Here is a 27024-nt window from a genome sequence, read left to right as displayed (position 1 = left end):
ACACTCTCTTTGTGTTGCATTCAATGCTGGTTTTAAGACTTTAATTTAAACTGAAGACCCTACAATGCCCATTTTAACTTTAGCATCATTTAATCTGTTCCAATTCTGCATGAGAAGTGAAGAAGCAGTAAAGAAAGGAGGACAAGAAGAGGACAAAAAGGAGATTTGTGATGTTCCAGTGAATTCTATCTCTTTCCCAAGGTTTTGTGGATCAATATATTTGAAAGACTTCAGAGAAGCAAGAAGAGATGAGAAAAGCCCAAGTGGAAAATGCTTCTAAGGAATTTATTATCTCTGCTGTTTCTTTTTTTTTTCTTTTATAGAAGTTACTGCTGAGATGTTTTTCTTTAGCTGAGAACTTACTAAATTTTAGAAGTGGTGTTGTCATCAGACATCTTGTACTTCCTGGATTGAATACTGTTTTGGTGTTTTGAGCACAGCCAGATTGTGATGCATTTAAAAACAGCTCAGTTTTTCACAATAGATGTGAAATTGTTGAAGTGAGTGCTGGAAACATATGCACCAAGTTTATTAGAAAGATGTGGGGAAATGATAAAATTATCATTTGGATGGGATCACTGTCATCAGTCCCAGCTTATTGCTCTTCTGGGATAGACACTCTGGGTCTGAAAAAGTGTTTTTCTTACTAGAAATCACAATTATGCCAACACTACCATTGCTGTTACTCCCATTCCTGCTGGTTTGTGTTACAAGCTCTGGAAAGGTAGGATAGGAAAACATCACAAAGATGCCAGGATTTAATTTATAAGTAATTTACCAAGAGTTCTGGGGAATACAGTGTGCACCTTGGGGGACTGCTGGAAAGAAGTGAAATTAAACTTTTAGATTTTTCTAACAGATTTTTTAGAGATTGAAATCTTTCTTAATGTATAGTGAAAGCAGCATGAAGGAGTATTAAAAAAGGGGGATGAAAGCTCGTTACAGAGAAACACTTGGTTATGATTATGGGAAGTAATTGAGCCCAGCTTGGAGTCATAAACTTGCAATTCTTTTATGGGGTGTGAGCTGGGCTTGGAGCAGATGGAGAAAGTGGTAGTTTGTGTTTCTCTTTGAAAACATGGGCTATATGTTCTGTCCAATCAGCCTGCAAATGGTGTTCAGGCCAAACAGGCTTTTTGTGGCTGTGCATTGCATCACCTGGACTTGAGTGGCTTTTTTTTTAGAGCAAAGATCTCTTATACATATTTACTTGCATGTTATTTTGAAATATTTTCCACATTTTCTATTTATATGAAGTATGGTTGCAGTTAAGATCAGTCTGGTGTTGTAAGATGTGTAAGCATGTGCCAGCACCACTGACAGTATTAAAATGTTCAATTTTGCCAACGTCATTATGTAGAGTTTAAAAAATGAAAATTAGAAAAAAATTCCAATTTAGGGGAAACTTTTAGGACAGCCTGGCAGAGAAACATGATCCATGTAGAAATGCAAGCATGATTTACCTTTCTGAGCATGGATCTGAACTTTATTTCTCTTAGCAATGACAAAAACAGGGCATTTTAAATGAGGAAATTCTCAGCAATGAGGAAAGGGAAATACTTGGTTTTGCTGATTTGCAGTCAGCAGCCAGTTCAAACAGTAATTGTCACTAAGGGGATACATATTCCTCTCAGCCTTCCTGTTTTGAGCTAAATGAGCTCTTAAATTTCGAGGAAGAAAACATTGTTTTTTCCATTTTCACATGAAAGTAAATTAGATAGTATTAACTGGCCCCCACTGCCTGCCCTGTGTTCTGCTGCTGTGTTTGTATACCAGGTTCAAGCTCCTGTTTAACAGGAAACTGAGGAAATTGTTTGAAATACCAGGTTTTAAAGTATTTTCCCCATGGCACAAAATTTACACCTCTGTAAAACAGATGAATCATTTTGTGTTTCAAGCTCTGATGTCTGCATTTGTTTGGTGTGATGGCATCTTCCATATTTTCTGCCTGGTGACCAAATCTGAACACTCAATTCTACCTCATAGAACAAACCTTCACATCCCATCCAGAGAAAAAAATATTTTTGTTATGTTTGTGCCTGAGGAGTTGTGGTAAATCACTGGGGGCAGGTTCTTTTACCCTGAGAGATGGAGAACTTAAAAGCAAAAAGCATCAAAAAGAGGGAGCCCAGCCAGGAATGGAGGTTTTTGGGCTGAGGTCTGGTGAACTTTGCAGATATAATGGGATTAGGGAAGTGTTTCATTCACATATACCAGTGTTTGTTTGCTCCTTCCCCCAAAATAATTTTATTAAGCTGCCCATTGCTTGGTATCTCTCAGAGTGAGTGTAGGATTTTTGTAGGGCCACTGTGTTATCCTTATACAGCTAAAAAATCATAATATGGGATAACTAATTAATGTGGCTTGACAGGAGTACATTTCATGGTTGCTTGGAGGGGATGGAAGGGATTTGTGTTTTCAATCTCCAGAACATAGATGGCCCCAAAGGAACACTTTGAAGCTCAGCTTTTTATTATTAGTTTTACAAGATCCTTGCACTGGAATCATTAAGAAGATGTAGTACCTGGTGTAAATGTGCAAGTATCTGCTAGACCATTAGCTGTGGGAGACAGACTGATTATACCCAAAACACTTAGTGCTTTTTTAACAAATTGCTGTGAAAGTCAGTTGTTAAACAGTGTTGTTTCATTTTCTAGTAGCTCTCTGTAGAAACATTAGTGTCTTGCTGCTTCTCTTAATAAGGGGAAATGAGCCCTCCTGGTGCAATGGCCCTGCTTGAAAAGGTCAACAGTGACCATTTATCCTTGGTTTCCATCAAAAAGGGGGCTGTTTCCATGCTGAAGCCATAGCAATTCTTATCTCATTAAAAAGGGATTATTTTTTTTGCTTTCTGATAACAGTAAGTCATTCCTAGCAATCCTTTGACCACTGAAGAATGAGGAATGCTTTTCTGAAATAGAGGGAGCCTGAGGTTCAGCCTGCATTGGGGGTGTAGGCAGCCCTTCCTGTGGTTTTGGCCAATTAAAGAATGGACAGGCAATTAAATAACTGTTGTCAAATATGCCAGGGGTGACTCTGGATCAGAAAGAAGCATTGTTCTCCCTGTGCATGGTGAGAGAAGGATGACTAGGCTTAGTTTGCAGCAAGGAGAATCCAAATTTGGTTTGGGGGAGCTGGTTTTAAAATGGGAAGTACTTATGGAAGTGGGTTGAGAACCAGCACTTGAAATGTGCTTGTGGGGAGAGCCAGAGCTTGTCCCAGGGCAGCTGCTGCCTCAGTGCTGGTGCCATGGTCATGGCAGAGGGAAGGGAGGGGACAGTGCAGATGAAGTTGCAGAGGTAAATGTGGTGGTCACATGTGGAAACCCAGGGCACTGGGAATATTTCCCTGTCTGCTCTGGGGTCCCCTGGCCCCCAGGGGAGCACTGAGTTTGACCTTCATTCATGGAGAAAATTTTCTAAACTTCAAGATAGACCAGAATCCACTAAGGTGTGAAATAGATTGTGGAGAGTAGTGTAGGTGTATCACTTAGGTGGGAAATTTAGGTTTTGGGATTTTTAGTATGTTGTGGATGGAAGCAAGATGGAGGGCGCAGGGTGTTGACCTGGGTTTCTTCTTTATGCTTCTCCTTCTCCATGGGTTTGGGTGGCATTTTGTAATTGAGTGGAAAAGTCCCCATTGCAGCTCTTTGGGATCAGTTATTGGGTTAAAAAGGGAAATAATCCAGGTGTCAGCTCTTAATTGGATAGTTCAGCTTTCAAATACCTTGGAACAAGAGATTGTTGGCCATTTTTGTGGTGCTTTTCCAGTGCCCTGAGCCTGGTGTGGACAGTGTGCAAAACTCTAAATAAGATAACAATAAACAAGAACCTGGAGACCAAAAAGATCCAGTGTGTCTCTTTCCTGACACAAAACCACTCCAGGAGGGTCTCCCCCAACAGGGGAGCCCCTTGGGAGGGCCCAGCCAGAGTCCCAGAAGTCGGAGAATCAGTGACATGTACCCCACAGTCACACAAAGCCAGATTTTGGGATTTTTAGTATCCTGTGGATGGAAGCAAGATGGAGAGCACAGGGGTGTGCAGAGCTTACGGCTTCTTACAGCTACATTAAACCAAATATTTAAGTAGCACAGACACTTTCCCCTGCTAATTCCTCAGCTCATTACTCCATTTGCTTCTCCTCTCTGAACAGTGAGCCTCAAGGGAGGGGCTGGAGAGGGGGCTTTGTAAACACACTGTGCTGACAGGAGATTTCATGCCAAGGATTGTTATTTGGTTAAAAGCAGCAGGATGTTCACTTGCAGAGCTGAAACAGGGCGCAGAGATGAGAGTAAGGAAAGTGGGAGGACTAGACAGAAGGGGAAAGTCTGAGAACAGCTTCACGATAATTATCATCGTGCCTCACTTGGATATCAGTTCAGAGCCTTGTGTGGAACATAATTAAGTGTCTTTGTAATAATTTGATTGTTTTGGTTGCTAGGTGAAAGAACAATGGTGTCTTCTATACTGTCTTGTTCCATGTTCTCACAGGGTAGACTTGGGGGAGCTTCTGGTAGCTGAGGATGACAGAAGAACCTGCTGTCACCTCTGCAGGTGTTCTTGGGGGTCCTGAAGGCCCAAGGCATCCTTGCATTAATGCATATTTCTGAAAAACCAAAGCTTGCAAGGAATCTGTGTTGATAAAGGCCTTTTCTGCAGCATTCAAGGCTAGGCTTTGTTTTTCTTCCTAATGATATTAAGTCCCAGAAGCAATCATGGGCACAAGGAAGAAATCATGTTTCTTTCTAGAGGAAAAAGGTGATATATCCTTCAATTCCTCCTAGGAATTAAAAAGATAAGACTCTCATTACTCATATAGGGTTTGATTTTTGAAGAAGCTGAGCGTCACAATCTGATGGTGTCCAGAGGAAAGGCTGATGCTCTGTAACTATAAAAAAGCTTTTGATTTAACAGAGCATTTACTATGATCTTAGGAAGGTTGGCTACAATGGTTTGACTGTGCCCTGAATCACACTCCCTCCCCTCTCCAGCTGCTCAAGATCCAGCCCACGATGATCAACCCTTTCCTAAAATAAACAGCACTAAAAACACAGACTCAGAGCCAAACATCATCATACAGCCTGGCTGATTGGGATGAGCAACAGCCTCGTGCATGTTTGTCTCATTGAAAAGACCACGAGGGGGATTGAGCTGGGTTACAAACAGCTGTGCTGGTGCCTTTTGCTTTGCAGAGAGCAAATTTGGACAGAGCAATCTGCACTGAGCACAGGGATATGTGCAGCACGGGGAGGGCACATCACAGAGAAGCTCCAGCTACAGTTTCCAGAAAGTATCAGCCTTCTTTTTTATGAATTGGCAGGAGCTGGATGCCATGAATCCATCAGTCATTAGCTGTGGAGGGCTGGGCATTCCGGAGCTCATGGACAGTCAGCTGGGCTCTCCTGTCCCTCCCAGGACCCAGCACACGTGAATCAAAATAGTTGGGTGATGTCACATCGTGGTGCCAGTGTGCCTGGGACACTGCTGCCAGGAATTGTCTGTCCAGGGGTGGTTTCCTTTTACAGCCTGCTGGAAGAGTGGTCATGCCCAGCCGCACGTGACGGTTCCCCTCAAGAGCGCTGGTGGCTCCTTCGCTCCTCAGGAGTTCCTGAACAAGGGAGCTTATCAGGCGGCTCCTGACCTTTTCCACACGAGCTGATCCGCTGGGAAATGTTTTGGTCTCCAGGGCTTCTGACAGCTGATGTATAAGAGCTCTGTGGCTGCAAGCTGGGCAGACTTTGAACTTCTCCCGGCGTCCAGGGCAGTCACTGCATGCCGGAATTAAGGCTGGAAGCGCCTGGCGGGCAAGGGTCGGCAGCCTGCTGCAGGACAGCTCCGCACAGAGACCACAGCCAGGCCCCTCAGAGCTGAGCTGCTGACCAGCTGGACTTCTGCTGCAGCCACACTGTCTTTCTGGAGAGCTCTTTTCTCACACCTGGGCTTTTGGTGTGAGCGATGCCTTGCCTTGCCCCTCGTGCTGCTCTTTTCCTCCAGCCCTGGGCATGAGCGCCAGCTGCGGCCGCGCGAGTGCATGCTGCAGCTCATGAAGCGTTTTGGCAGCTTCAGAGGGAGCAAGAAGAGAAAGGAGCGATGCAAAATCTTGGAAAGGCGCCACTCCGACCCCCAGGGCCTGGCTGGTAAGGAGCCCCTGCATCCAGCAAGGAGGGACACTGCTCTGTGGGACAGGGGGATAGTGAATAATTGAGCAACAATGCTGTGCTGCCCAGTTTCACTGACTGAATTGTGCATTTGTTGTGTGGGGGTTATTTTGGTGTTGGTTTGTACCAGAGATGAAATTCTGAGCTGATACCTGTAACACACATCAGCCATAACCTTTAGGAAAAGAGGGATGGTACAGGAAGCTTTGCAGTAAATCCCATGGCATTCAGAAGGGACTATTGCCTGATGTCACTTTAAATGAAAAATATTAACTAAGTTCTAAGTTAGGCCTAATAACTTGGGTTGAGGGTTCAGGCTTTGCACCCTGCACTTATCCCTCTCTGAGCAATTCCTCAAGACACAGGAATTTTGCTGCTTGCCTATGAACACATAGGTTTGTAATGGATACAGGCAGCAAATAAACAGGGAGGAAAGCCAGAAGCCTGTGATCACCATAAAAATCTACTTCTGCTGTGGGTCTTCATTTTCTTTAAGATTTTTAACTAACTTTCTGGTTAATAGGAGTAGAAAAGGATTAGTCTAAGCATGAGACTCTTGCAGTGCAGTAACATCTGAAAGCAGATTTTCACCTGAAGCTCTCCCAGAGATGGTGTGGGTTTTTCCTGGCTGTGCAGTTGCCTGATATTAGAGCTTAGAATAAAAGCAAAGTCTATTAATGCCATACTCAGTCCCATTTCAGTGTTTCTTCTTCCCCTCCTCTGCCCTGAAAATATTTTATTATGACTGGAAACAACCTACCTGGTTTAAAGGAATATGTGGCTTGGAGCAGTAATTTCTGTTTGTGTCTGTTAGCACAGAGGTTTTAATAGTTTAATTTTAGTATCTATTGAAACATGAATTTAAAGTAGAGAAAAAATTCTTATCAATCTCTTAACTAATGAATTTAAAACCATCATTCTGATACTGCAGTTATCAGTACAATTGTGTTTGAGTTGCAATTAGGGACCATTCTCTCTTAATCAAAAGCTTTTCCTGGTCCCTATTAGCTCCTGCACAGGTGCTGAGGTTACTGTCCATTGCTTTAATCTGCTATTTTTAAAAAAGATTACTTTTCTCCTGCTCTTTCTTTCCTGTACGTAAATAAACAATGAATATTGAAGTTGTACTTATTGGCTAATGTGGTTGTTGGAAAATTGGAAACTAAACTAAAGAAATGGCTATTTTTGGTAAATAAATAGGAATTAAAAAGATAAGACTCTCATTACTCTTACAGGGTTTGATTTTTGGAAGAGCTGAGGTGTGTGTGTCAGAGAGTATCTCTGACAGAGAGTGTGCCACACAGGGATCAGCTGGTCAGGGGAAAAGGGATTTTTCAACAGGATCTGGCTGTTGTCTTAATAATGCAGAAATACCAATTTTAATGCATTTCCTAATGCTTATGGTAGCTGTTTCTCTGAAGACCGTGAGTGTTACTGAGCAATTCTGTTCTGTGACTAAGAGGGTTAAAACTGATCTTATACTGAATCAGCTGGATAAGGCTCTGTTCAGAGAGGCTGACATGTACAAAGGGTAAGAAAGGTTCTTTTACTCTCTATTGATCTGGAGTCACTGTGTCACATCCAGCAGAATGATGGAAGCAGGAGCAGTGTTGGACCAAATGCACAATGTGAGACATACATGTACATTTAGTGATGGGGAATTACAGCTGGTGGATGGGTTGGTTACAGCTGCCCAGAAGGCTTGGTTTTCTATTTAATGTTTTCCAATTTATTTAGTGGTCGGTTGTGTAATTTTTAAGTTGTAATCTTTGCAAATACTTCTCCTTTTTTTTCCTGTTGTGTACAGTTAAGTGATTTTAAATCTAAAATTGTTTACTGTGTCCTGTTTGCATTTCCCTAAACCCACCTGAGGGTTTCAGAGGGAGTGGTAGGAAGGTCAAGCTGATGTGAATGAGAAATGACCCAAGTCTTTGGAATTTCACAGTGTCAGCAACATGCACAAAGACAGGTCACAGGGTTTATGCAACAAGAAGGGGAATATTTTCTTAAATATATAAATATTATTTATCTTAAAGACATAAAATTCCTTCCCAAATTTCTGCTTAAACATCCTAAATTCTCATGTAGAATGAAAAGAAAAATGTGTGCCATTTGTTGATTGACTGTTGAATGGCACTTTGGACCACTAATTCACTGTCTAATTGTGGTTTCATCAGCAGAGGAGAATAGCCAGTATCTGCAAAAGGATTCACTGCTGCAAGCACTAAACATAGTTTGCATGTCTGCTTCCTCTGAGTCTAACTCTAAACCCTGTCCTCAACTCCCTCCATGGAGAAGATAATTTGTTCTGCACCAAAAAACCTGATTATATGAACTGTTCTGTTGGTGACAGAGTTATATAAAAAAATAGGAAATACAATGCAGCGGTGCTAAAATACTTATTCCAGCTTTGTAGCCCACTCCAGTGATAGACAGTGAGCACCAGGCAGAGTTTTCAGCACAGTTTTTATTCCACAGATTTTGCAGATGCCATTCTTGTAAGAGTGCGACCAGGTCAGCTCCCTGCACTTCCACCATCAACAGAGAACTACTGAGTCACAAGGGTGGGGAAAATCAGATGGGATTTGTCTGAGTTGCTGCTTTCCTTGGATGCCCTGCTGTGGGGATTGCCTCTGCCATCCCAACAGTCTGGGTTCCCTTCAGGGAACAGGTTAACACACTTGCAAGTACCTTTCCCCTCATGCTCCCCACCCCAATGGCCTTAATTAATGGCAGGGAAGTGTCAAAACAAAAGCTTTGCACTATTTGCTACATTTAATCTGTATCTTGTAGCTATTAGGCCTCAATAAACACTTTCTGAGCAGCTTTCGAGGGAACTGCTGGCGCTCAGCAGGTTTTATGGCCAGTATTAATGTGTGCTGGAGTGCTGGTAGCAGCCAGGCTTGGGGGCTCCTCAGGGTTAATCACACACCAGCACATCCCATTTGGTTGTCATCTACCATCAGGGGTGAGAAATGAATGGCAGCAGCCTCCCTGTTGCTAAATGAGCTTGAATGGTTTTCAGAAGAGGAGTAGAAAAGGAAAAAAGAGGAAAATATCCCCTGATATTTACCCCAAAGTAGTAAACTGACACCCACAGTGGGTGAATTTGTAATTTTTTATTTTTCTTGGCCACTTCCATAAGTGTTTTTAGGAAGAATCCTCCAGTCTTTGTACACAGGATTGGGCCAGTGCAGCTTCTTGGCTTCCCAGGGCTAGATGCCATCAGGCCACTGCAAATAAAATAATGAAGTAGTTCTGTGTATCAGCTGAGCTAAACCCCTTCCGTCCTCTGCACTGGGCAGAGGTTGCATCCTGGTGGAGAAATAAAAGAGTGGCATTGCCAAGGATGGTCACCTCTGTAATTCCCTAGGTTTGGAGCCTTACAGTCCTTTTATCCCAAGTGAACAGCAAGGGGAGACCCGAATGCAGACAGAAGCAGAGAACAAGAGAGGGAAAGGAGAAAAACATGTATGAACAGGAGCAAACGAGAGCTGGAGTGAAGGCAGAGATCCCACAGTTTGCTCTGGGAGAATTGCAGCCAACAGAGAGACCTCAAAACTTCACCAAACAGCAGGGAAGCTGATTTATGCAATAGGATTTTGGCAGGGCTGAGAACAGGGGTTACCCAAAATGTCTCCAGCCTCTAGGTCACCACTGCATAGTTTCCCCCTTCCTCTCGCAGCTGCTGTGCAGGGTTCTGGCAGTTTCTCCTCCTGGCAGCTCTCACTGCAGCCCGATGTGTTGTAAATGGATAGGCCCTGTGGCATTTCTGAAGGGGAAAGATTTTTGACCTCAGAGAGGCTAATTGCTCTGCCCTTTAAAGAACACCATGTATTCCACAAAGGACTGAGTGACATATGCAGAAGAGTAATGTTTAAAGTGGTTTTTCCCTACCCAAGTCATGAGTGCCCAGCAAAGGAACCACTCTGCAGCAGATGTGGCTGCTGTGAGGCTGCACCAGGGCTGCCTTGTGCTGGGCATTTAGCCTCAAAACACTTGGTTTGGAGTCTTTTATCTGCATGGAAATGCCCAGGAGCTTCTCTTCAATGCCCATACTGCTCTTCTTGGGGTTTCTTACTTAAATCAGGTGGCTTTTAATCATCAGACGCCAAAGCTGAGTCCCAACAAGCCACGTCCAAAGGGGCTCCACACAAACCTTGGTGCTCACCCTCTGTCCTGTCCCACCTCAAGGCACTCTTGTGGATAATTTCCCTGGCAGTTGCTATAATTTGGTGCATATTAGATGCCTCAAAACATTTGTTTTGGGGTCTTTTAGCCACATGGAAATGCCCAGGAGCTTCTCTTCAATGCCCATGCTGCTTATGTTGGGGTTTGTTACTTTAATCAGTTGGTTTTTAAGCATCAGATGCCAAAGCTGAGCCCCAACAAGCCAAGTCCAAGCAAACCTTGGTGCTGCCCCTCAGCCCCTGTCCTGTCCCACCTCAATGGCACTCTTGAGGATAATTTCCCTGGAAGGTGTAATTATTTGGTGCATATTAGGACTAAACTAGGGGTGAGCCTGCTGGATGTCTCAGACCCCAAAAAACAAAAGTGCAGAAATGTTTTAGCCCCACATCAATCAGGCAGTCCCAGAGCTGTTCCATAACCTGTAAGTGCAACTTTTATCTCATGGCTGTGGAACCACCGTGGAATGGATGGAGGGATGGGATGGGATGGGATGGGATGGGATGGGATGGGATGGGATGGGATGGGATGGGATGGAATGGAATGGAATGGAATGGAATGGAATGGAATGGAATGGAATGGAATGGAATGGAATGGAATGGAATGGAAGGCTGCTGAGGCTCTACAGTGCATCTGGGAGGTGCTGTGGGATGTCCCTAAATACTCAGCCTAAAGGGAAATGTCTTCTCCTCTCAGTCAAAAACTCAAGGGGCTTCTTCCATCTCTTGTCATGGTCCTTCCCAGGCCCAAGGGGTTGGGTGTGAGTGTGGATTGTGAGTTGAGCAGAGAAATTGTGTTTTTCCTTCCCAATAATGGGGATGTGGTGACTGCATCCATGATCACCACGTGCAGGTAATGTGCCATGGAGGTGGCCAGCTCTCACAGCTGTCCATAGACAGGGACTCAAACCAAACCAAAGAGTTGGTGCTTCACAGCCTCTCCAAGTGCAGATGAAAACCCAGGGGATAATTCAGCCTGTCTCTCAGAACAAGCCTGAGAACAGGGGCAGAAAACACGGGAGACATGCAGGGTGGAAACATGAAGCACAGAAAACATGACAGAGTAGCAATTGCAAAAAGAAAACATGATGGAGTAGCAATTGCTAAAAGGAAACAAGACTTTATCTCCTTCTCTTCCAGCCTGGAGAGCTGCAGCTCACCCAGTGCTTCACCTCAAAGTGGGTGGTGCTGCTTGTGGGAGGATCCGAGATATTTATTTTTCTCATTCTGGTGGGATGTTTTTGTTATGAGGCAGTGGGGGAGAAATCATCATGAAAACATTTCTGGAGAAATAAATGAGAGTGAAAGAATTGCTGCATGTTCCAGCACTGCCATAAATTAACTGAAAAGAGCAAAATCCTGTTGCTCCAGTAAAGCAGCTTAAAACCACCATCACCAGACACAGGGCATGAGAAACTGAGACAGCTTTGGTTTGTTAATGATTTTCTCTGCTGGTTTTCATGCTCTGTTGAGCTGACAGTGATTTTAGAGGATGTGCAGCCCCAGCTGATCAGTACTGATTAATCTTGTACTACAGAGAGCCCCAAGACCTGGAAGCTGTGAAATTTCCGTACTTGGTTGTTGGGAAGGAGAAAAGCAGTGACAAGCCTGATTAAATGTCTGAGGCTTTTTAATTTGCCATTTTCTGCTTCCTTGTAGTCACTGTCCTGGTGCTTTCTGGCACATCCTGGCTTTGTGCACAGCTTTGAGGCATTCTGAATGGGGGGAAAGGACTCTGGCCATGAAGCAGGAGAAACAGCAAGGTGTTTTCAAGCAGGCACTGTAAATTCAGGTTGTAAGGAACCCCATAAGACCTCCACTGCATTGGTGGAAACTGAAATGGAGGTGGATTGAGCAGAGTGCATCATCCTGCCTCTGCAGCCCTTTGCAGGCCTAAAGAAGATGTAGACTCTGCCCTCATGATGAGTTGTCCAAGAATGCAAATTCTCTGAGTAATTTATTTTCAAAGAAGTTATTTTTGCCTGAAGGGCAGGTTAGACATGTTAAAATACAGTGTGTTCTCAAGGCACAGATTTCCAGCTCAGTGCTGCAAATGAATCTGCCCACTGACTCTTCTTCCCAGTCCTGCTCCAGGCAGCTCTGTGTGTCTCATCACAAAATCTGGTCAAAAATATCTGTATTACTATAAATGACTGGATTACTCAGCACTGACATGCTGTTGTCAACAATGTGGTGGGAGCAGCAGGACCAAGCCTCCCTTTTGATGGGCTGCTTTACAAACTGGGCAGGTTTTTGGGCAGGGAAATCCATCTGGGAGGAGCCCATGTGGTTCTGATCCTTGTTGCTACTTGTGGGTGCACATGTTTGTCCCCCAGACACAGCAATGGCAGAAAAACTTCATTTTTAACTCTCTGAAGGGCACTTTCCTGTAATTCTGCAATTATTCTTATAGTGTTGTTTGAGAAGTGGGATAAATGTTATTGCTGAGAGAAAGAAATTAAAGTCTTGGGATTGAATGTGAGCAAAGATGTGAAATGCAAGTATGGGCAGGAGTTCATTGAAGTGGAAAAGGAGAAACTGAGACAGAAGGAAGCTGAATACTGACTGTGAGTGAAAGAGGGTGCAGACCCTGCCTTTTTCTGACAGCAATATTTATGTAATTATCATATTTCCTTTTTCTATCCTCTGCTTCTGTTATCTTCAGGTAACAAGTCATTCTGATTTCCGAACACTATCTCTGTTACTTCTGATATAAATAAGTATCTGATTCATTTTTAGGGCTGAAATAAAATAATGTAGATAAGACTTTCATATGTGGCACCTCAGTTTAATGAGCACAGCCTGGAGTGCCTTCCTGATGGATGCTGGAGGGTCACAGCCTACATACTAAAAATCATTGGCATTGCTGATTTCCATGCATCCTCTCTCACTCTTATTACACCAGTTGGGACTATATAGAGATATTTTTTGCCTGCTTTCCCTTTACTTTCCAAGGGTTCTCACTTCAAAGGAATATCTGCATGAGAAGCTGTTATCCTAGACTGACTTTCTACTTATTTGAATGTGCTAAGCTAGACCACAATTTATTTATACTCCCATGCAACTATATTACAAATCCTCTTGTCAGACTTTAAACGCAAATTTCAAGACCAGGTCTGTTTTTACAGCCTAAAATTGCACTGGACAGTAGCATTTAGGTAGGTGGGAACTTTAGTTTAATTAGAAATCAATGTTTTGGACTGTTGACTCCTTGCTCAAAGTTTGAGTGAATTGCCCAAGAGTGCAATTTCAAAGATGTTGTTAAAGCAGTTTGTTTGTCAGGTTTAGTGGATCAGCAAATCCCAGGAATTACCAAGATTCAGCTGTTTTCTACTTTCACCTCTATTTTTGTCCAACCTAAAAGCAGTTCAAGGACTTAAAAGCGCTCATAATGGGGAGATGGAAGGCCTTGAAATTGTTTCAGCCATTTGATTGTCATTCCAGAGTCACAGTGACATGTGAAGGCTTTGCTCTGGGGAGATGAAGGGCTGCTCTGTGAGATATCAGGGTGCAGCTGGCAGGCTTGGCTCAGCTGGATTCTCCCTGCTGGAAAGGTCACACAGCTTCGCTTGGTGTAAGGACAGACCCAGTGCTTGCACCAGAGAGTTCCCATTCTGTCCTTCTCCCTTGATAAAGTTGGGGCAATTTAGCTGGAGGAGGAGGGATGGGATTAGCTGGCATTAATTAATAGCATCCTGTTGTTTGTTTAGGTCTTTTCCCAGTCCTTGGAAAACAGCTGCTTCCCAGTGCTCTGTTCCCTGTGGGGCAACAAGGGCCCTTTCGACTCACCCAGAGCTACAGTCACTGGATTGTTTCACAGATCCTGCCCATCTGGGCCCTGGTTTTATTTCAGTCAGAGCAGGAATGATGATAGTGAGCCCAGGATCCCTGGGACAATCCTGGAGGAACAGATGATTTGTGACATTTTCACTCCTTGTGTAGAGTATAGTTAGGGATAATAAGCAAGAATGGGGCAATAAATCAATTTAGGAAATACAGATCAGGCAGAAATGAGATGAAAGTCAAACCAAGACATGAAGGAGATGGAAACTTGCAATGGAAGGAGTCTTGCTGCAGGAGTGACTACAAAAGTTGGGTGGGTGTTCAGAGGTGAGGGTTGCACCAAGTCTCCTTGAGAGAAGGACTGAGCTGAAAGGATGAGAAGATGGAATAATGTTGGCATTTCCAAAGGAACCTAATTGTATTACTGAAATTAGGGATAGTTATATCCAGGGATGATTATGGGGACTGGTGATAACTATAATTAGGGATAGTTATAACTATCATTGGGGATAGTTATATCCAGGGATCATTATGGGACCTGGGGGGTGAGGTGAGGACATGCTGCAGCACATGCTGGGTCCTGGCTCCCACTGAGTCACACACCCCTGGACTTGGGGTTGTGGTAGATATAACCTGGAAAATGATCCAGAAATGTGCTGGCACTACCAGCAGGTGAACCCCACACTGGGTGACATCAGGAGCAATCCACTCCAGAGGTTATTATCCCCCTGCACCCAGAACAAGGTGTCCAATTTCTGGTTCCCCTCCAAAAGAAGAACAGAAGGAGGCTGGGAAACTGAGCCCAGAAAGGCTGTCAAAATGTTTTTGGGATGGGATCTGCAAGGAGAGGCTGGGGAAACTGGCAGGGTTGTTTTTTGTTTTTTTTTTTGTCCAGCAAAGAGAAGATTAAGGAGCATTTTAATAGCAGCTTGCAGCTCTCTGAAGGGCAGTTTCAAAGGTGAAAGAGCCAAACTCTTCTTAGTAGTCACAGATGGTAAAAGAAGGAGGACAAGGCAAGAATTTGTGCCTGAGGAGGATGAGGCTCAGCAAAAACTCCCTCAAGAGGTTGGTGTGGTACTGGCACAGGTAACCTAAAGAGGCTGTGGCCTCCATCCTAAGATATTTTCGAGAGTCTTCTAATCAAAGCCATGGTTGACCTGGTCTTGGTTGATTCCAGACCTGTTTTGAGTGGGGCATAGAAGAAGGGGACTCCAGACATCCTTCCCAACCAACATTTCTGTGATGCTCAGCTGTTCAGTTGTAAGGAAAGCTGAAGCTGCAAATATTGTGGCTTTTTCCCACCCAATTCTCAATGCAGGCACAAAGCCATTCTTGTTCTGATGAACATTCAAGAACAGAGTGATTTCTTGGTGGATGCATTTGTGCAGCTGATTTGGAGAAGGGAACCCCTGCAAAGCTGAGGGCCAGCACCAGCACATTTACTGGGCCAGCAGGAGCAGCAAGATGTGTGTGATTCCCACCACAGGTACCCAGGCTGCCTTCTGGCTGTTTGATATGCATTAAGCACCACCCTGAGGGTCCTGGGCAGTTTTCCATGCCCCCTGAGCTGAGCAGTGTCTGGGCCCCCCAGGTGCTGCCCCACTTTGGGGATTGTTCCTTTCCCAGCCCCAGGAATTGCAGTGGGACTCAGTTTGTATCAGCTATCTGTCACTATAGCAACTCCTCACTGAACCAGCCCCTGCACTAAAAATAGATCACCTTGATCTCAAGGAAAGAAAACCAAAGGAAATCAAAAGGGGCAGTGATAGCAAGAGCTGTGGAGTCAGGTATTGACTCAAGCCTGGAGCATTTGAAACCTCTTAGCAATAATCTGTCACATAAAACTAATATTTCAGGGGAATCTATTTATCCAGAAGCCCCCCCTGTGTCACTGGGTTTGAAGCTTTAGCAAAGGACATGACTTTTTATCAGAGGGATGTGTCTGCAGCTATCACCCAGCACATGGGATGTGAAACCCTGTGGGATGTTGTTTGGCTGATTAAGACACATAAGGGATCTTATCTTCCCAAAAAGCAGATCTGCAGCTCTGTCCCTAGAGCTGATAGCCTCCTGTGCTCTTGTGTATGTTATCAAAATCCCTGCTGGTTTATGAAATTGTTGCTGGTGTCTGCAGGAGCCTGTGAGGGACCCAGACCTGAACAAAGCCAAGCTGTTGGTGAAGTTGCTGCTATCTCACACTGCAGTGAAGGGGAGCTGAGTGGTTTGGCACCTGATAGGGACAGGGCCTCTGTAAGGGATGTGGAAATGATACTTGATCCTATTTTTCCTCCAAACCCAGCTAGTGCTTACATCTTATCCTTACAAAGATAGGGCAGTGAAGGTAAAATAGAAACAAGATTAAAGGTTGGTTAAAGAACTACAGAATTAACTGAAAATGCCTTTGATGGGGAAATAACAGAATTTGCATAAAGACAGCTCATATATCACAGGCTGCACATATGATGCTCAGGAAAGGGTTAATTTATCTTGTAGAGATGACTGGAATTAGCAGCAGGTTTCAGCATTATCAGTCAGCAAGAGTTTGCTTTTGATAAAAGGCCAGATTATTTTAATGACCTTTTAGGGCTGACAGTTTGCAGACACAGCTGATATTAAAATGTGTAGGTGCAGAGCTGCCCTGCCCTGATATATATACTGATTCTTGCTTTATTTAGTATTATAAATTTTGTCTTTTACATTTAGTAAATCTTCCAAGAACTAAGAAAAGCAGCTTTCAATGTTGTCATGCACCTGTGCAACAGGGGAGGGTGAGAGGTGGCACCAATCCCCAGTTCCTTGCATCCTTCTCAAGGATATTATTGCAAAATATGGAATTGGTTCTTAGTACATTTTTTGACCTCACTTGAGATCCACTACTTTTACACTATCTGGGGATCAGACCCATATTCCTCACCTCTCTCTTTACCAGATGATCTTTTAAATCAGCTTTGGAGCTGTGAAGGAGCTGCCCTGCAAAGTTATTGGATATCCTAAATGTATTCCCAAAGAGCAGGCATGGAGGTGTGAAAATATAAATGTAAGTTTTGCAAATGAAAGAAAATAATTCATTGAAAAGGTCCTGTGATGCTAAGCCCACCCCAGGAATGACTCCAGCCCTCTGTCACTGCATTTTGGGGAGCAAAAACTTTATCAACATTTAGATGAATGTCTCTAACACCGAGACATTAATGAGGAGGAGATGTGAGCAAATGAGCTGTACATATCACTCAAAGACTTGTACAGGGGTAGTCACAAGTTTTCTGGAGATGCTGGTTGCCATCACTCAAGGTGCCAGTGCTGTATTTGCCAAAAGGCAGAAGTTCCCCCAAATTGCAGGAGGCAGTGCCAGTAAATTCCCTGCCAGTGCTTTTATTCCCAGCTCCAGCCTGGCAGCAGATTTGGCACAGTTACAAAATTTACTGTAGGAAAGAGCAGGGTACCCAGAACCAGTATTCTCCTTACATGAACTTTTCATGACAGCAAACTGTCCCTTACCTCACCTAGCTGGAAAGATTACTGGAAGTGCTTCCTCTGCCTCTAAGGCTGCTGCATCCACTGAGATGCAGTAAAACTCCCCAGAGCAGGTGACAGCTTTCTCCTGCTGTCAGATTGGGTTTATTTTCTTCCCTATTTTTTCCCTTTATCCTATAATAGGATACCAGATTTTCCTCTCTGTCAGCCAGGCCTTTGTTTAAAACCTCATGGAGATCCTTCCGGGCAGCGGTAATAGGAAAACTAGAGAGACTATGTGAAGTCTGTTTGAGCTTTAAGGGCTGAAAACAAGGGTTTTATTGTAAATTATTACATTTTTTTCTCAAAATAAATACCAGTCTGATTTAGAGCATAAAGCAAAGCAGCAACACATCCATACAAGAAATCCCAGCAGCATAAACTAACCTTGAGCTGTAGGAGACTAACACAGAAAAAATGTAAAATACTCAAGACTGACAGAACTAATCCTAACTGAGACTTGTAGAGAAATGATGATATTGTGGGTTTGAAGTGCCAGCTGAAATGAAAGCCTGGAAAACAATGAATGAGCAGCACTCTTTAATATTTAATTACAAAACTCTCTGGGAAATCAAGAGATGCTGATTCTCTGTTGGGTGGAGCTGGTGAGTGGTCAGGACCTGGAATCATACACCTGGTGCTGGCTCTCAGCCAAAAATGAGATTTGTGAGGCTCCTACATGAAGGGGAAAGTCAGCCTAAACTAGAAAAGAATTAGGAATCATACTAGTAGAAGTTTTCCCTTCCATGTGGGGTAGGGAATAGCCTCAGTCTCCCTGAAGCTGCCAGGGTGAGTTTGTGTCCCTGCCTCATCCTTAGGTGAACACACAGACTTTAGGGTGCCTCTGCTGCAGCCCTGCTGTGCAGAATGACCCCACAGAAGCCAACTTTAAATTAGCTGATTGCCAATTTAAAGGAGAGCAGCAGCTTCCCACTGCCCCATAATGGAGTCAGTAATTCACCTTGCTTCCCCTGCCAGCCCCTCAGCTGTGCTGACACTACATTTTCCTGGTGCTGTGTTTAAAGGTGGCTGGATCCCTCCTCTCTGCACTGCAGGCAGGACAATTCCAGCTTGCCTTTTCTTCCCCAGCTTCTTTCCTGTGCTAAGAGGAGCCAGGAATCCAGCAGGTCTGATCCTCTCACTGCTGTTGAACACCTTGTAACCATGAACAGGCCACATAAGCTTGGACTTGACTCTTCTCACTTCTGACAACAGCAGCCTGAACCCCTCATCCTGGAATCCAAAATAAACAGAAAAAGGAGGATTTGACCTCAAAAGGCATTGAATACTGTGCAACAGTTGATGCTTCTTAAAATCAAATTTAATGCCTGATGTGTTATTACTCCTTCTTTTAGGATCTTTTCACAGACCCTTGACTAACTGGACCAGCACATATAAACACATTTAGGTGGCTGGAAGGTTTTGGCTAATAACATGAGCAACTCCTCATAGTGTTATTTGTTCAGTTGTAGATCATGGAGTATCTCTAAAAGATGGGCACCATTAGTATAATTTCAGAAATGGTAAAGTTTAGGCTGTAGAAAATAGAGTGTTTTATCATAACCATCGTGTGGATGGCACTAGGATAAAGGCACATCCTGCTTGGGTATAAGGTTACATTCCTATTTTTACTGCTTTGAAACTCACTTTCAGTCAAAGCACAAGAGCAACTGCACCAGCTCAGGCCAATTATCCATCCAGGCCAGTCTCTTTTTGTGCCAATTGCACTGACACAGGTAGTGATAGAGCAGGACAGGAACATAAGGGATCTATTTCCCCTTGTACTCTCCCAGCCTCCAGTGCTTTGTGGCTTACATCCTAAGCTAAAGCTGATGTTTGGTAGGCTTTAAATAGTTTCTTTCCAGGACCTTGTCCAATTTCATTTCAAACCCAAACTTCTAGCAACTACAACAGCACCTGTTCTGCTGTTTAAGAATGCAATATATCAGAAGTATTTATTTGTATTTGCTTTGAGCAACCTGCTAATTTCATCTGATGCTCCTTCCCTGTTTACCATCTCCATCCCATTGCTGATTTTACAGCCTTCTGTCAAAGAATACTTTGCTTGCAATCTTATTTTCCTAAACTGAAGAGTCACTCTGGATCTTCAATCAACCTTATCAGGCTTTTCTGCATTTTCTCTTTCTTTAGTGAGTCTTCTTTGAGCTTGCTCAGTAGAAACCCAAGGTCGTCTATTGCAATGTGTAACTGCAGCTCACTCTGCCCCTCTGTGTCATGGAGCTGCCTTTGAGCAGAGCCCATAAGTGACAGGAGAAGGCCACCCCTGATGCCACCTTTGGGCCTGACCCATAGAGCTTGACACAAAAGGGTTTTTTTGTTCTGCAGCCCATCCATTTACCTCTGTGGACTGTTCACTCTGGTATGCAACCCTTGGCCACCCAAGGCACAGCTTACCTGAAAAGGAGAGTGCTTGGCCTTTGTGGTGTATTTTATTATATTATTCATTATTTTTCTCCTACACTGATGAACAAGGAATGGGTACATTTGCAAGGTGGGACATGTAAGGGGAAAAGCATTTCTAAGCTCACTGATGGGATTATGAAAGTAGCTTTGTAAGACCTGTAATAAGGGTAGTCAAAAATAGTTCCCTGTCTAGCAGATGGGAAAATGATAAACCCAAAAAGTGTTATTATGTGATTTTATCTATCTGGAAGATTTAACTCAATAGCTGGAAAGCTTTTTGCAAAGAAAAAGCAGATCACACTGCCTTGAAGACAAATTCAATTCTGCACACAACCGTGCCCATAGTAAAATAATTTTCTGAAAAGTGGAGTTGTCTATTTATTATTTCCTTGGCTTGTGTCTGACTATCTAATCAGTCTTTGTACATGTCAGCAGCACATCCATAATAAGAAAGTGCTGTGTGGATTGTGTGAACTGGAATTAGAAATGTGATAATCAGCCAAACCGTTGGAGGCAATGTAAAAGCTGCCTGGTATTTGCATTCCTCTGGCTGAGGAGAAAAACCTCAGAGGTGCAAATGAGTTGTTGGGGTTTTTTTCCTTCCTGGTATGTTATAACCAAATTTCTCCTGAAGCAGCACTTCCCTGACAGCAGGCCAGCTCTCACTGGGTGCCTGGTCAGACCTGTTCCAGCCTGGTGGGGAGAGCTGTGCTGTTACTCATATGCGAGGTGATGTGGCAGATAGAGGCACAGAGATGTATGTGTGCCATGGAAAAAAATGCTGATGTATAGGTGGGCCCTTGGTTTCATCATAAGGACACCACAATTAGGATCAGAAAATCTATTTTCCTATCTGTACAATTCTGATAATATTAATCCATCCCATCAAGATGTTCTGAAAGTAGCTAAGAATTAGAAAAGAAGCCTCACTCTGTGATCCTCATGGTGCCTCAGTACTCTAAATTGTTACAGATCCTGATGTGAGCAATCTGCCAGTTACCTGGTTATTCTTCAGCCTCAGGATCTTCTTCTCTGTCCTCCTTGGCTCCTTTCTTCCCATATTTGGGTTCACATCACTGTTACAAGGTTATCAGGGAATAAGCAGAGGCTGTAAGCACAAGACTGGTGTTGCAGAGGGAAGAAGGTATGAAGTGCTGAGCAGGTAAAAGCAAGGTTAGAAGTGATGAGTAGCACAAGTTCAGCAAAGTCTGATCCTAAATCCAATAGCAGCTCTGCATGGCTACCCCACATTTCCTGGGTGCAGGAGGAGAAAATTGTGGGTGAGCCTCTGGTGTGTTGCTGTTCAGTGCCTGTGCTCAGACCTGCCCATGCCCAGTGTCCCTGCTGCCACGGCAAGGAAATGAGACAGAAAAAGGTGAGACTTGAAATTAAGAGTTTTTTCATTTTAAAGACCTGTCCTGACATATACCCCATTGCTTATCAAATTATTCTTTAATGTATGCACTTTTGAACAATTCCTGGAAAGTATTTACCCATATTTATAAAATGCAGAATTTGACATTGCTCTATACATAAAGAACATTTTCCTCCCAAGAGCTGCTAATCAGCCAAATGAGTTTTTGCATGTTTTAATGGTTTGGATAACTAAAGGATAGATGAGGTGTCAGCTCATCAGGGCAGACTTGTGTCCCTTGTTGGGTTACATGCCCCAACACAATCTGCCCTGCCATGAAGAGCTGGATATTTAAGTTCTCAAAGGTACAAACTAAGAGAGGGAAACAGAACAAACTCCCCTTTCTGCACTTCTAAGGGCATAATGGGACAGGTCTGTATCCATTTTTTGGTTTCTGAAATCCAGGCTCATTATCCCAGGCTGAACCTGCTCCCTGCTCACACTGATGCTGTGTTTAGTGGCAGGTGCCAGAGCTCATCCCTGCTCCTCTGGCATCTGGAAGAACAGGAAATATGAAGGGAACGTGAGGTCTGCAATGTTGGAGACTGTCTGAAGAGCTCATAGCTAAGATACTGTGCACCAGTGGTTGGAAACAGGAATTCACAGGAGTTCTTGGATTTATTCCATGGTCTGGTGGCAAAGGGAACATTTCAGGACAGAGGAAGCTGATTACATTCCTCTCAATAATATTCTTCTTCAAAGACACTGACATGTCTTTCTGGTTAAACAGAAATATGAGCTGACAAATGTAGTCATACATTGAAAAGTAGCAAATCTCAGCTCTGTGTTGCTTACTCAGGAATGGGAAGGATGTGAGAACAAAATAGCTGAGTTGTATTCAAATGCAATATTTTGCAGGAAAGTGATAGGAGGATGCAGATCAATTCCCCTCTTGCTCTCAGTCTCCCACAGCTCTTTTCAGCCTTGAGAAAAGACCTGATGAAAGAAATCTGACCCACTCCATTTTAAATTCCCTTAGGTGAAGTCGTTCAGGAAAAGGTGTTGTCATAAGAAGAGGAATTAATGTAGCAGATGAAAATCAGAGTTGTGTTCACTGCACTGGCAGCTCGAGTTTCACCTCAGCTGACTCCTACTCACATCCAGGAGGTCCTGACTTTGATTAGGGATGCTCTAAGGCTGAACTGCTGTGCTCAGAGGGGCAAACTGTGAGCTGACACTCAGACTGGAGCAGGGAGGGGGCAGCTGAATTGCAGAGGGGCTGCTGTCCCTGCTGACACTGCTCATGACAGCAGGGCTTTTATTTCATCTTCTCTCACTCACAGGGAAGAAATCAAATACAGTAAATCCTGGCTAACAGTGGCAGGCAGCTCCTACAGGAGAGGCCAAGGAGCACAAACAGTTGTGAGGGACTGTAGGAGGGTGGTGACAATAATTGGAGAATTTGACAAAGACTAATTGTTTATACATGCAATGTTTCTAGTTACTTACTCAAAATACATTTTGCCTAAATATTTCTTTTCAGGAGTCTTATTGTAGCAGTTCCAAAGAGTCTTTATGATCTATTTGCTCTCTGCAATAATGTGTCACGGTCTGGGGTAGTAATGGCAGTTTCAGTCTTCATTCCCTGTTTTTACAGACTATGAAAAACCTCAGCCACAGAAAGATGAAGGAATTCTGTCAGGAGGGATTAATTAAACCAGGCCTAAATTTTAAATTTTTCTATTTCAAATTGCACTTCTCATACAAAGGGGACATTTTCTGCTGGCTGGCTCACCTAGTTTGTGTGTAACAGGTACTTCAATTGAAATTAGCATTCCTGAACTCATTTTCTTGGGCTTTTTTGTGTCATATCACTCATTCACTCCTGCTTGTTGCTTGAGAAGACTTTGGAGAGTAGACAGGACAAACCACATCTCCTCCTTGGGTTACAAAGCAGGTAACTCAGGGCCTGGTTTGCTCAGGATGCCTTCAGTTTTATCAGTGCCTGTTTTCCATCCTCATGTCCAATGACAGTGTTTTGTGCTCAGTTATTTCACCCAAATATCCTGTCCTCAGGTCTCCCATCATTATGTGCTTCCCATGGGCAGGTGCATTTGCAGAGATCTTTGTTAATTTTTCCAACAGAAATAGTTTTGTAGAGGGTAGAAGAACAAACAGTGACTTCTTTCTGAACAGTGATTTAGTTATTAGTGAGTAAGAGCAAGCAGAGAAACTCAGGCAGAATGAGATTTTTGTGGGCACTGTGTCCCTGTCAAGGTGAGATTATGTTTCAATGTTTGGAAAAACCAAAGAGACACATGGAATAATCCTTAATTTTGCAATTATGACAGACATTGCTGAGCACACAGAGAGGAGACCAGTATATTTTAATGCACTTTTTTGGCTCTCTTGGAGGAAATCTGAAGGCCCATATGAGTGTGTGTGCCTCTGACATGCTGTGATAATATACAGCCACATTGCAGGTGTACTGAGTAGGCTTTAATTTAGTTAAATCAGGTAATCCTCTGGCAGGAAACTCTCTGCATAAATATCCTGAGGTGTTGGCAGCTCTGGTGAGTGCATGGTTGCATATTCACATCTCTTGGTTGTGGTGCAGACACGCTCTTTATTGCAGTCAGCATGTTGTCTGCTCAGATTTTTTTGTATTGTGAAGTTTAAAAGGATGCTCAGGGAAGTATTCTGCTGAGTTCCAGATGGCTGGGATTGCCATTTCAGATTGGGCTGTTGATGCATGTACTGCTTAGAAAAGAGAGAGGCTAAATGAAAGGTTTAGATTTCGTTGATCAGAGCTTGCTGAGTGATTTGGGATCAATCAGATAACAATTTTCCCATTCAGGTGCTTGCAGCTCATTTCCTAGAACCCTGTGGCACAGTGCCAGAACAGGCTTCAGCAGCAGAATCTCTGAATCCAGTGAGTGCCCTTTGCCTTAGCTAAGGCTCTTGGGCAGTTGTTTAAATAATTTCCATGGATTTGGGTGTCAGATCAAGTTTACAGTTCTTGCCTTAAGCTCTCTGTTTACCCAGCTGGCGAAAAACATGGAAGAGGGAGCTCCCTATTGTGAGGCTGCATTTCATGAGAGTGCTGAATGTAGAGGGGGAGCCTCATTTGGCAACAATCTCATCACACTCACCATCACCAATCTTCCCTAATTTAATTTAGCTGAGCTATCAGCATCTGAGGCACATGAATATAGCATGGAGATTTGAAGGGTCACTGATCTGAGGCAAGTAGGAAATGATGGTTGGTGCCTTGTGAGGTTTTTGGAGAAGGAGCTGATATTTGCTGTCCCTTTGCTGCATTCCCAGTAAGATTTGAATCATCCTGCAGTTCTGGAATGAGTCTAATTGCAGTGTCCTCTGCTGTGGGTATTTCTGTAGGGAGAGGCAGCTGTGCTGGGACTCATGGACTTTATTTTACCAGTGCAGTCAGTGAGGGAGAAGAGAGCCAAGAGTCTAAAAGTCAAAGGCGTGCTGATGCTTCTGGGAAGGAGGTGTTGGTAGCACAAGTAGTAATGCCATGTGTCACCAAGCAGCAAGGAACAGGTTTTCTTCCCCAGAAAACAGGTTTCTGTGAGATTTCTGAAAAGGAGGTGGAAGTGTCAAACTCCCAGAAGTGGAAAGGAAGGAGCAGAAACTGTGAAAGTTGTTTGGCTTTTTGCTTTCTAACTCCCCGTGTCTCATTCTAATGATTTAATGGGCTGTTGAAGGTACGTGGGTGAGTTCTTGGAATCTAATCCACCTATAAAAATCTCAGCTGCTCCTGTCAGTGCTCGTTAGCTGACATAGAGCTTCCTTCATTTCAGCCTTTCATCTCATGATAGAAGAGGTTTGCAGGTGGGGCCCCTGGGTAGGTTTCCTGTCCTGCCTTCCTGGGCACATGCTGAGCACGACTCTTCCAAAAGCAGACTCAGTGTGAATCAAGCTCATGTGATGCCTGAACCTGAAATACATGAGCTGTGGATCACAAACTTCTACTCTCCTGTGATTTTATTTTATATATAAAATATATGTGACTAGGCTTTCCTGTTGTCACATGGTTTCAACCCAAATATTGTGCCACATTAGGCACAGAATTTTAGTTGTGTAGAGGGAATGGTAACACACAAGATCCTAAAGTAGTGTGGCTGTGCACAAGTAACTGGTGACAGATCATTTAATGACACAGCCCATTGTGCTTTTCAGTGAGTTATTCTCTGTCCATGTGGTTTTTAATGTTGTAAGTAAGTGTAGGTTTTCATGGCATTAAAAATCACAGCACAATTTCTGAGCTTAGCTTTTCAGCACTATAAAAGCTTCCTTATGTGAATAACTCATGGAGGGACTATTCATAGCAATAACTGCTTCTCCCAGCCCTAAGGATTTCTATTTTATTTTGCATAAACCTTGCCATACAGGCAGGACAGGGAGCATCTGTCCCACTAACATTATGGAATTCAACTTTTTCTAGGAGATGATATTGAAACATAGGCATGGGGGTGGATGAGTCTGAGGTGAAAGCAGCAGAGGGGATTCAGGACAGAAATGTATGAATATTTCTTACCTCAGGATCATATTTACCTGGGATTGCTGTTACAATTTTTTCTTCTTAGAAGATGTAATAGGAGGTGAATTTTACTTCCTGTTTAAAAAGCATCAAACTGCTCCTTCTGCAGAACCAGCAGAGTTACTTTAGACTGTTTTTCAACCCTTGTTAAAAACACAGGGTTTGGCAGTCAGGCAGGCTGGGTTTCAGGATTTTCTGTGACTAAATTCCTGGTACTGTTTTGAGTATTGGAGCCTGGCAGTTATCTGTAGCTGTCTGACAAACACTTGCTTGTCTTCAGCTGTTCTCACAGGCAGCTTTGCTTGATTTCCATGAGGGTTTTTTTTGGCAGCCACTTAGATCTAAGAATACATTATCAGTCTCCATCCAGATCCCCAGAACTTGTAAACCAGGCTGTAGCCAGGCTCTCTGGAGGGAGCAAAGGGGAGAATTTCCTCTGTGGGCCGTGGAGCAGCAGAGATGATGGAGGGCTGTGGTTTGGTGGCTGTGGTTGCCTCTGTCCCTTTGTGAGAGCATCCTTAGCCCTTCCTCAGCTTGGATCCAGCACAGACATAAAGTTGGTGGAAGGCAAAAAATGACTTGCCAAGGCAAAGCTGCTCTTTATGCTGAGAATATGAACACAAAGACCATGCTGGGGAAGGTTTGAACTCATCCCTCTGTCCTCAGCCATGCTTTGGCTGGTTTGGCCCATCTCTGCCCCATTCTTGCTGCATCAAGATATCTCTGGCTGAGCCTCCCCATGCCCTGCCCTTTCCAAACTGCATTTGTCTGGTTTTGTGCAGACCTTTCACCTCTGTGTCTGGCAAGCTTGGCTGTGGCAATAAAGTATGTGCTAAATTCTCAGCACAGAGCAAGGAATGTAAAACCAGGAGGCTGAACCTCAGGGTGTGTCAGCCAGGCATGCCCCAAGCCCAGGTGTCTCTGGATTGAGTGGTATAATATTTATCCCACTGCAGCAAGGCTGCCAGGCCATGTGGCTTGGCAATCAGGCATGCAGGCAGATTATTCTTTGACATGTTTAGAGAGGCACACCTACCAGGCAGCA

General features: G+C 43.7%; 1 protein-coding gene across 4 annotated transcripts in view; it reads left to right on the top strand.

Moving 5' to 3' along the window:
- Positions 1–27024, top strand: part of PRKAG2 (protein kinase AMP-activated non-catalytic subunit gamma 2) — a 224327-nt gene that overhangs the window by 103349 nt on the left and 93954 nt on the right. Inside the window, exon 1 of one of the 4 annotated variants that reach the window (XM_058038185.1) lies at positions 5606–6136. The exons of the other annotated variants lie outside the window; for them this stretch is intronic. Coding sequence (XP_057894168.1) covers positions 6031–6136 — 106 coding nt within the window. The 5' untranslated portion in view covers positions 5606–6030. Of the gene's footprint in view, positions 1–5605; positions 6137–27024 lie in introns of those variants that run through there. 4 annotated transcript variants of the gene reach the window in all.

Source organism: Melospiza georgiana, chromosome 1, assembly GCF_028018845.1.
Source record: "Melospiza georgiana isolate bMelGeo1 chromosome 1, bMelGeo1.pri, whole genome shotgun sequence".
NCBI lineage: Eukaryota > Metazoa > Chordata > Aves > Passeriformes > Passerellidae > Melospiza > Melospiza georgiana.
The sequence above is the reverse complement of the archived record's forward strand: the minus strand, read 5'-3'. Positions and strand labels throughout refer to the sequence as shown.